This window comes from Gracilinanus agilis, chromosome 1, assembly GCF_016433145.1.
Source record: "Gracilinanus agilis isolate LMUSP501 chromosome 1, AgileGrace, whole genome shotgun sequence".
Lineage (NCBI taxonomy): Eukaryota > Metazoa > Chordata > Mammalia > Didelphimorphia > Didelphidae > Gracilinanus > Gracilinanus agilis.
The window spans coordinates 200633992-200645677 of record NC_058130.1 but is presented as its reverse complement, the minus strand read 5'-3'; the positions used below and the strand labels follow the sequence as shown (position 1 = coordinate 200645677).

The window sequence follows — 11686 nt, the reverse complement described above, 5'->3', positions numbered from 1 at the left end:
CCTCTTTCTCCTCTCCTTTCCCCCCTCCCTCTCCACCTCTTTCTCCCTCTCCCCCTCCCTCCCTCCTCTCTCAATCTGACTCAGCCCCTCCAGGCACTTTTGAACAACACCTCAAATCCTAGTCCTTTTACTCTCTCTTTACACCAATGATCAAACACAATTTCTATTTGCTGCATTTCATCTATTTACAAATAAGGCAAGAGACATCAGCTGCAGTTAGACAGACAGGATTTGTCTAGGCAGAAAAAGAAATGCAGACATTAGAAAAGTAACTTTTGAAAAAGAGAAATCTGCTTAGAATCAGTTTTTGCTCTATTTGGGCAGAGAGAAGGGGAAGGAAGGGAAAGACTATCCTTCACAGTCTGGTGCCCATTCTCCCAAATGGAATTTCAACAACCATCATCCAGTTCTGGCCACTGAAAGCAAAGACAGCTGCAGCACCCAGGGTTCTGGCAGTGACCCCACAGGCTGCTGTGTCCAGGGCTCAGGCAGTAGCCCTACACTCAGCTCCCCAGCGTCCATGTGTCTGTTCCAGCTACCATTCAATTTCCATACTCTCTTGAAATGCGTGGTGGCACCACCACCGCTGCTGCTGCTGCAGCTGACTGCCTTTCCCAGTGCCACAGGCTCAGTCTGAAACTCCCAGTGTGGAGGAATTTCACCTCCTAGCTCGTGCTCCCGTGGCCACACTTATCTTAAGGCTCCCGATAGTCTCAGAGCCTCAAAGACCAAGAAGAAAATGGCTGTTGGTCCAGGACTACATCTCCCAGAAACCCACACATTCAGACTGCCAACACCTCCCTGCCATCACAAATAGAGAGTTATACTAACAGGAGGTCTGCTACATAGCAGGCACCTAAGGACTATCTGTGCACTTGTTCCATTATTCAGGAGCAAATTACTTTGATCAAAATTTCAGTCACAGAAAGGAAATATGGCATAATGGATTCTGAGAGCTGACCAGGAACACCTGAGTTCAAAACCCATCTCGGACACATCCTGCCTCTACAGCCCTGGGCAAGTCAGACTCTGTCTGAAGCTACCCTCTAAGACTACTACAGAGAAGTTGCTACTCTGAATTGGCAAAGGCCATTAACTTACGTGGAGTTCCTTATGCCAGTAGAATCAAAGGTTCATCCCGAAAGGCAATTAAGATTCTGCTCTAGGCATCTCAAACTTGGGATTCACCTGAATACAAGTGTGAGAGTCTCATAATCAAGGTGTTCTCCATGTCTGTAGAGAGGGAATAATTGCTTTAAAATGAGCTATATTCGATTTTTTAAAATTGAATTTTTGCTGAGCCTGATGGAACCATGTAACCTTTAGCAGAAAGGGCTTCCCCAGAAATGTCTACCTTTGTGTGTGAAGCACGCTCATTAGAGTGCTACATCTAGGTTCTGGCCCTGTTCTGTTCCTGGAGGAAGAAGAGGTAAGGTTCCTTTCTTCCTTTGATAACCAAGAAAGCTTTTAAGTTCTCAAATGACAGCCCCAGGGTGATGTGGGAGCTTCTAGAGCTTTCTGGAAATTTCATCAATGAGGATTCAATCTTCGGCCATTTTCCTAGTACCTTGTCATCCTGCACCACCTAGCATCCTACATCATTGTTAAAGTGAGAGAAGATGCTGGATAGAGGCAAAAGGGCTTGTGGAGTAAGAAGCCAGTCTCTGAACACTGCCCTCCCCCAGCCCACACTACTAGCCTTCCATGTCCTGCAGGTGCCCTCTGTGGTACTGACTCCCCATTTCTCTTAAAGGTTGGGAATATTTTTACTTGTCTCTTTAGAGATAATGCCAGTTAGATTTATGCCAAGAGGAAATCAATGGGATTTCAGAAAAACACACACTAAGAATAAGATGTTCATAAACAGCCCAAACAGATGGGGCTTAGTCATTTTGCTCTCCATGTTGTACATCATCCATCACTGCAGTAGAAACCGAGGAAAGGCAGCCTAGGATCAAACTTCTCAGATATGGTGGGCATCCATGTGTTCTTGAATATTTGTCTTCTCTGCGCATTTTAGTGACCTCTGGGGAAAGAGAAGGTGCTTCCCCAGGCTGTTTTTCAAGGAAACAAAGACTCCTACTGAAGACAAAAGAATGTTCTTGGGACATGAGCTTGCGGATGGTCTCCTCAGAGGCCAGCACTGGACTGGGATTTGAAACTTGAACAACCTGTTCGCTCTCAAAAGCAGCTGGTCAAGGGTGGGAGTATTGCACAAAACTGGCATTTGGTACCTAGCTAAGAAGGTAAAACAGGCACAATGTATTTTACCAGAAGGTAGTCTAGGGGAGAGGAGGTAGATGTTATGATTCTACGCATGTTCTATATTGACTTGAATATAAGTCACCCTTAAATATGTCATATACCGAAAATGAGATTCCTTTGAAAGGAAATACACACATGTGTGTTACATGTGCATGCACATGTATACACATACACTTACAAAAAAACAACAATATATAGGCACTGCAGATAGAGAGATGGACTTGGAGTTAGAGGGATCTGAGTTCAATTTCTGTTTCTGATACATACTGTCTGTGTGACCCTGGTCAAACTTCTTAATCTAACCTCTCAGTCCAGTCTAAGCAACTCTTTAAAACTATGAACCCCAGAGAAAGTGCTGGCCTCCATCGTGAGAGGCAACTTCATCGTCTGGGAATTCCCTGGATCAGTGAAATCACAGGTCCAATCCAATCCCTGTCCTGAATCATAAGCTCTACTTGAATTTAATACAATTACAATTTGGGGGGCGGAAAGTGAGACCTATAGTCACATCGATATGAGATATATAATTATATGTATATATAATATACATGCATTGTGCATATGTGTATGAATGACACAAATATACTGCCTAGATCAGTTAGAGATGAAGGGTCAATATAGCCAATATTTGTCAGAGGTAGGATTTGAGCCTAGAATGTCCTAAATTCAAATTTTGCTCTCTACCATACTATGCTACCTTTCCCTTAAGACCATAAATTGCAGAGAAGTGGCCAACCTGAGTCGGTAGAGGGAGATTCTTAGTCTGAGAACTCTATCTAACCAATGAAATCACAATTTCAATCCCTACTGCTATGTTTTATATAAATGCATATGAGTATCATATGTTTATGTGTATACATGTACATGTACATATGATTTCATTGGTAAAGGAAGCTCTTAGTGAGAGAATTTCCTCTATCAATGCTGATTGCCACCTGCTATTTCTTACAATCTTCTAAAAAAAATTAAACTCTTACCATGTCCAGATTTGAACCCAAGACCTCCCAATTCCAGGCCTGGAACTCTTGTTGCTGAGCTACCTAGCTACCCCTGCTTCTTACAGTCTTAAAGAGGTGCCTGGGGTACTGAGCCATAAGTGACTTAATTAGTCTTACAGCTAATATTTGTCCTAGGCAGGGGTTGAAGCCACATCCCCACGATTCTGAAGTTCACTTTCAATATACTGACCAAAGCTATTTCTCATATTTAATACATATGCAGATGTGTACATATTTTGCTTAACACAATGGAAACACACATACAGAGCTTTTTGCCTTTAAAATGTTTGCTAGGTAGCTCAGTAGATAGAGAGCCAAGCCTCCTGATCCTGGGTTCAAATCTAAACTCAGATACTTCCTAGCTGTGTGACCCTAGGCAAGTCACTTAACCCCAATTGCCTACCCTTTACTGCTCTTTCTGTCTTGGCACAAATACTTAGTATCAATTCTAAGAGAAGGTAAGGTTTTTTGAAAAATAAAATAAAAACGTTTGCTAATAGGCTAACTATAAAAGAACATGTGACAAAATCAGCAGGTTTGACTATTCTGAAAAAATTTTCTTTTCAATCATTTTATGAGCTGAGGAAAAAAAAGAAATATGGTGTAGTTTTATGGCTCATAATGGTAAGCAGGCAAAGAAGACATAGTGTTTGAGAGGTTGTGGAGAGACAGGAATGCTAATATAATACTGTCAATTACTATAAAGATACTGGAAATCAATTTAGAATTATGATAAGAGAGCGAATAAATGGCCATACTTTTTACCTGCAGGAGATCATGGGAAAAAAAGGAAAGCCCCATACACACCAAAATATTTATAGTAGCATTTTTCATAGTAACAAAAAATTAGAAACAAAAAAGATGTTCATGAAATGGGGAATGACAAAGCAAACTGTAATCCAAATGTATAATGGATTACTGAGCTATGAGGAACAAGGAATACTGGGAAGTGTGGAAAGACTTATTTATATGAACTGATGCAAAGTTAAGTAAGGAGAAACAGGAAAACAATATTCATGATGACTATAACAATGTAAACTGAAACAAGGACAACAAAACCACTGACACCAAATGCTTTGAAATAATTGTAATGATCAAGTTTGGTTCCCCAAAAGAAGTATTAGAATACACTTCCTTCCCTTCTTCGCATAGGTAGACTTAGGCTATGGAACATGACATTCATTCATTCAATAAACATTTAATACTCACCTATTATGGGGCAGGCACAGGGCTAAGCATAGAGGATACAAAAAAAAAAAAAAAAAAAAAAAAAAAAAAAAAAGAGGCAAAAGCCAGTCCCCTCACTCAAGATGCTTAAAGTTTAAAGGGGGAGACAACATGCAAACAAATATATACAAAGCAAGCTCTATACAGGATAAATAGGAAATAATTAAAAGGGAGAAAGTACTGGAATAGAATGACAAATTTAGTTGATATATCAGTTACTTTAGCTGAACTTTTTTTTTTCTTTTTTTAAAAAAAGCATTACATGGAAATGTTACTATGGGATGAGAGTGATGTATATTTGGTGATATAAACTCCATTGGTTTAAAATAAATTTTAAAAAATGTTTAAGAGAAAAGGCAACATATACAGTATACTGTAGGATACCAAATTAAACCAAAGTTTAAAGGCATAAAAATACCTAGAAACTCATCAGGTCACCACACTGAACTTAAACTATTGCTTGATTTAGACTTGTTTATTGCCAGAAAGAGGCACATGCTAATGACAAGGTTAAAAGAAGGTTGAATGAGTTTCTGAACTTGGCAAGGTATTTATTCATTTTGGGGTCAATTTGGGCTCCAAAGTTGAAAATGATGGGGCAGCTAGGTGACTCAGTGGATAGAGACAGGAAATCCTCGGTTCAAATTTATCCTCAGATACTTCCTATCTGTGCGACCCTAGGCTTCACTTAAACCCCATTGCCTAGCCTTACTGCTCTTGTGCCATGGAGCCAAAACACATTATTGATGCTAAGATGGAAGGTAAAAGTTGAAATAAAAAAGTTGAAATAATTAAGGTAGTGGCATGTTTGACTTTTGAGTAGGTCCCCAGTATGTATTGTTTGCTGCAATGCTGCAATGCAAAACATACAGAGGAGGGACAGCAAATGGTGTAATGGACAGAGGGTGATCAGGAAGACAGAAAGATTCTGGGTTCACATCCTGTCTCTGACAGTGCCCCATGTAACTTTCTAAGACTGTAGGTTAAAGATGAGGAGTCAGTTCACATCAGTGGAAGGATTTTCACTCTAGGAGTTCTCAACACCAATTACCTAAAAAGGCAAAATGCAGGAATATACACATACATACAAACGTACACATAGCATGTACAAGATCATACAGTACATACCTATAATGACTTAGTAAAAGAATTTACAAGGTATCTCTAGAGATAAAGGTCCTACCAATCTGGCCTCAGATATTTCTTAGCTATATACCCAAGGCCAGTGATGGGCAGGCTATAGCCCACCGGCCAGATGTGGCCCCTGAAATGTTCTATCCAGCCACACGACATTATTCCTAATCTGACGAATACAATGAGTAGGATACAATACAATGAAACTTCCAAAGAGTTGCCTTAGAAACAGACTGACAGATGAGCATTTCCTTTCCTTTGGCCCCCTCTTTAAAACGTTTGCCCATCACTGCCCTAGGCAAGTCACTAAACCCCGATTGCCCTTGCCACTCTTTTGTCTTCGAAGTGCTATCAAAACAAAAGGCAAGAGTTTCAGAGAGAGGAAGAGGAGCAGGAGGAAGAGGAAGTCCTCGTCTTAACAAAGTGTGAAACTTGAAGAATTTTAACACGTTTCACCATACCTACCATTGGTAATCAATACTCAGGTCTCGCCATCACCCTCCCACCCCTCGGACGCTGCAGAAAGATAATGCCTCCAAGTTGCTTCCTACCAAGCTCCCCAACTGATTGCAATGAGGCTTTCTTCATGCCCTGTAGTCTTGGTCATGCAATCACCTTGGAAAGTATTTCTGCTTGTGTTTTGGAGCCATTGCTTATCTTTTGTGTTGTGTTGTCCTGTGCCATTCCAACGTATCTTGGAGAGCTGCCTTCTCATATAATAGCCCTCCCTACTGCTAACAATTCCAGGAGATCCCTTTACCATGGTATTTTTTAAACTTCTACCATACTAAATATCATTCCAAGGCAGAAAACTGGTAAAGGTTAGGCAATGAGGGTTAAGTGACTTGCTCAGGGTCACACAGCTAGGAAGTATCTGAGGCCAAACGCAGGACCTCATGTTACCAACCCTGGCTCTCTATCCACTGAGCCACCTAACAGCCCCCTACTAGGGCATTTAAAGGTCTACCAAGTTCTTCCCAACAATCCCCAATGACAGAGGTAGTGCACGAAATATTATCTCCACTTTACACTGAGCCCTCTGCTCATTTAGGTATTTGACCAAAGGTCACATGGATAGTGAGTAGCACAACTGGAGTTAGAGACTAGGAAGAAAAGAAAGGAACTAGAAAAGAAGCATTTATTCCAGTCACTTTATAAATGAGTCCACTCATTTCATCCTCACAACAACCCTCAGAGGTAGGTCTTATTACTATAACCATTTTACATTTGAGCAAACTGAGGTAGACAGCATTTAAGTGATTTATCCAGGACCACACAGCTAGTAAATAAGTGTCTGAGATGGGATTTGAATTGAAGTCTTCCTGACTTTAGAATGTTGTTCTATGTACAGTGCCAAGTTGCTTCATTCAAATCATGGAGTTCAACACTCTGCTGTCTACTAGCCTACTGATCTGCAGCCTGGATAGCATTATAGGCAGCACTTTGAGCCCATTCATACCACAGTCACAAATTCCATCCTTCTTTTGATAGTGCTTATAATGTAAGGTGAGCTTACAGATGAAGGTAATGCTTCTATGATCCATCAATCCCAACCTAAAAGCCCAAAATACACTAGAAAAGAGAAATGGTGATTCAGCTCATTCAGGCCAAAAACACTTGGGATGAAGTAAAACTAGGTCGTTCCACTTTTTCTTTAATTATCCAGATAATTCCCTTGACTTTTTGCTTTATTTTGGATACACAAATTCAGCAAAGTAGAGTTTTGACAATAATCCAGAATCACAACGTTAGTGCTATAGGCATCCTCAGTGAGCCACCTTCCCCCTATTTTGAAGACGAGGAAACTGAAGCCAAGAGACATAAAGTAAATTACTCAAAATCACATATTTTGTTTGTAGAGAGGTGGGGTGGGGCTCTAATCTAGATCCAGACAAGTTCTCTTTCCATTATTTCATGCTATCTCTCATTATTCTAGACTCTCGGATAATTTAGCTCCAAAGAATAATTCTTCCTATTGGATCTTTGTGATTGGATGTCTACATTGGTCAGCTAAAGTAAATCATTGCTAAATCAAATAGAATTAGAAGACCATTGATTTAGGAGTAGAAGGGACCCCAAAAGATCCATTCAGATGAAGTTCCCCCCCCATTTTATAGATGGGGAAATTGAGACTATCGAAAGGTTGAGTGAGTTATCCAAGGTCACACTGGTAGCAAATATCAGGGCTAGGATTTGAACCCAGGCCCTTTGATCTGATATCTGGCATTCTTTCCACTGTACCATATCACCTACGTCACTGTAAACTTCCACAAAATGGGGAGGGGAGTATATGTGTAATGCAGTGAACAGATTATGGAATCAGAGGCTCATGGAATCAGAAAGAAAATTTATTTCATTTACAGTTTCATTTGAGGCAGTGTAGATGGAGGTCAGGTCTATATGCCAGAATTAAATGGACCATGGCAGGGCAGAATCCCTCAGTACAATTTGCCAAAGCCTGAACACTCAATCCATCCAATGCATAAAGAAGGATCCAGCAACATTAATCAATGCAGACAGCTGATCTGAATAAAATAGCCTAAATCTCCATGATTTTTTCCTCAAAAGCAATTTTTTGCAATGAATTGTTTTAATAATTCTTCGCTTTGCTTTACCTGTGAATTAGAGCTTGTCTGTCTGCTTCAGAGAAATCAAGAATTAAAATTTTTTATTAAATTATGTCACAAGTCCTCTCCTATTTTCTCCTGCTACTGAGTTCATAGATTTATTAGCTCAAGTTCTTTTTCTTAACCAAAAAAACCCTTACTTAATCTACACTAAATGACATCAAGAAGAAAAGTAAACAGCCAATTTTAAAAATTAGATTGTGATCACTTCATCAAATCTAAATTCACCATCTTACATTTCTGTTACTCCATCCCCTCAAGAAGATAGAAAATACTTGACTTGGGGTTTTTTGAAACAGAGTGGTATCAATCAAGGCATACGTTAGAAATAAAAATGCTTCACCCCATAGGTAGGAACTAAATACCAAAACCTTAAGTGGGTGCATTCTGCTAGTGTAGAGAAGAGAGCTTAAATAAATTTCTTAAAGGATAAGCCTTCTAATCTTACGATTTTTAAGAATAAGTTTATGGAAAACTGAATAACTCAATCCATATTTAGTTATGACGTATGTAAGGTAAGCCCTATTTAAGCATATTTCCTGTCAATAAGCAGTTTTGTCAGTAGACAATCATTATCTTTCAGAGAAATCAGTTTAAACTCTAAATAAGATGGGTGGAAGTCAAAATAATATAAATAAGGTATTTTCAGGATAATATGCAGTTATATGAAATAATCATGTCTTTCAGGGGAAGAAAACTAGCACTCTGTGGTCATTTCATACACTACTGGTATTCATTTTCTTTGGGCAGATGATGTCTCTTCCAGGAAGACAGTTTCTGCATTGGTTTTCAATATGCAGCACACAAGCCTACACCATTGGGAACTACCCCAAATGATGCTTCTTTACTATTTTTATATTAGCTTATCTTAATTCTCTTCTTGGTTATTAGTAGATCTCTGGGGGAAATGTGGAAGTACAAATATTATATGTATAGTATATAATGTAAAATATATCTCTTTATAATATTAACATCCATAGAGAAATAAATCACTGTCTTTCCGCAAATAAAATGGGGCAGCTGGGAGCTGGAGACTGTCCAGTGCTGCTGCGTTTTTTTGTTTTGTTTGTTTTGTTTTTTTGCTTCTATCAGTTTCTATCTGAATTGGAAGTTACATAGAAATAGTCTGGGGAGGAAAATGAAAAGAACTGTAAAGGATTTTTTAAAGACAAATGATAGGAGTGACGGTTTTCAATAGTTTCACCAAGGTTGCTGTGGAAATGTTTATCGAAAAAATCTTGTCTTTCTCTAGAAATGATCGCCACCTTCAGGTCGTGTTTCAGCCCCTGTCAGGGCTTTCTTTTCCAAGCACACTGAAATTCCGACTAAACTCAGAGATTATTCCACAAGACACTTTTATAACCATAATAGCCTTCTAAGAAAGGAGTCTGGTGACAGCAGAGGCTTGGACCAGGCCTACTATGCGCACTAAAATGTATTTCCCTAGACTGTCATCTAAGGCATGTCAGACTGTAGGGGTTTTGTGTGACCTGACCTGACACTGCTTGGTAGGACAGCAGGGGGTCTGCTGAAAATTCTGCCCACTTGGTCCGTAATCCCTGAGGGAGCCTTCTGAAAGAAGAGGAGAGGAATTTCTGTAGGCTCAGTGAACTCTCCATCCCCAATCCCAATCAAATGCCTGCATTTGAAACTCCACATGGTAAGTCACACACTGGAAGGAAAAGGACAAGGCGACCTGTTTGTGTACTCTGCAAGAAAACCCACAACCTGCCACAAAACCCTGGATGAGTAGGATAGATCCAGTCTCATCCCCACCCCCCACCCCAAGTCTTTACCATTCCCCCTTAGCAAGGGCACCTGCCCCTCCCTCCCTTCTCTCTGGAGGGAAAAACGATCGATGAAATGGATGACATCCGCTCCCTTTGCACTTCCTTCTACAGTTACAACTGAGTTACTCAAGGGCTGCATGTGGACTCTTCCCCCTCGCCAATGCAGGCTCTCTGGAGAGAAACAAAACTCCAACCTCCCTCTACTGCTAAATCGGTACGGACTGCATTTGGGGATCTGACTGCTCAGTGCAACCTAGGAATGAGCCAGAAACGCATACATAGATTCCCCCACCAAAGCCAGAAAACACAAAAACAAAAAACTTCCATTTAAAATCAACCTCTGCAAATCTATGTCAGAAACACACCTGCCTCTGGACGCCGATCGAAACTCCTCTCTGGAAGTGAAGTCCCTGACCCCTCTGTGCATACACACAGGGTAGGAGAGAGGGCTCTTTTCTCTCCATCTTTATAACCCAGTGACTCTTAAGACACCTATTTCCCCTTCTTTGCCCCATATTTTCCTTTCCCCTTTCCTCATCTGTCCACTCCGTTTTGCCTCAGTAAAGTGCTCCTTTGAGCACCCCGAACCTCCACTACTCCCCGTCCCTAATCCCTCTGGCCCAATTCTTATTGCAGGGCCGACGCCACGGGGCACCTCCAAAGAACTACTGCCCCTCAAGCCTCGGCCCCGGTCCACAGTGGAAACCCCGCTCCCTACAATTCCCTTCTGAACAGCAACCTCACGGCGTGGCCAGGCTAAGTGGGGAGAACTGGTCCCGAAGGCCGGGGACCCGGGGATTTGCGGCCACGGGGCCAAAGGAAGGATGCAGAACTGAGAGGGAGGAGAAGAAAGCTGAGCTAGGTGAGGGGTAGAGTCGTCGCACTCACCTCGGTGTCGTAGAGCCGAAGGTCCAAGAAGTAGGGGTACAAGAGGGACTCATTGCGGATCTGCTGGATCGCCAGCTCCACGGCAGGTAGCACCCCTCTACCGATGTTGCCCTTTGCCACATTGTCCGTGAGCGGCATCAAACCCATGATGGACAGGGGTGGACTGTTGAGAGGCGGCCCCGCCGCCCCTCGGGGGAAGGCCCTCGACCCTCCCGAGGCTGGCAGCAGTAGAAACAGCAAGGGCAGCATAGGGGCGAGTCGCAGTCCCGGCGCAGCCTGGCTGGCCGCAGTGGCGAAGGGGCTGAGCCCGCTCCGGCCCGAGTCCCGGCTAGAAGCCATGCCGCCGACGCTGGAGAGACTCCAGTCCAACCTGCCTAGGCTAAGAGGCTGCTGGGGGCGCCGGGGCCACAAGCACCTTCTCACTCCGGCCGCATGGTCCGGGGCCCAGCGTGGGGCAGGCGGCAGCACCTGCGCTCGCTGAGCCTCCGCCTCCTCTTCCAACCGAGTTCTCCGTCGGACGCGTAAAGGGCTTCCTTCCCCCGCCCGCCAGCCCGTGGCACCCCCGACAGTCGTCCTGGCAATGGCGCCTGCCGCCTCCCAGCTGTGCCAGCTGCTGTCACCCTCTCTGCCGCCGCCACCACTCACAACAGCAACAGCAACAGATCAATCATTCTAAGGAATAAGAGACAGAACAGAGCTACAGAGGACCGGCCCCTTCGGGTGCCCTTTCTCTGGCGCTGAGGCTTGTGGTGTTAGC

At 42.5% G+C, this 11686-nt stretch overlaps 1 protein-coding gene across 1 annotated transcript in view; it reads right to left on the bottom strand.

The window, feature by feature from the left end:
• The window catches only part of GABBR2 (gamma-aminobutyric acid type B receptor subunit 2), an 871636-nt gene extending 860458 nt beyond the window's left edge, over positions 1 to 11178 (bottom strand). Inside the window, exon 1 of the mRNA XM_044678625.1 lies at positions 10930 to 11178. Coding sequence (XP_044534560.1) covers positions 10930 to 11178 — 249 coding nt within the window. The remainder of the gene's footprint in view (positions 1 to 10929) is intronic.
• Positions 11179 to 11686: the final 508 nt, after the last annotated feature.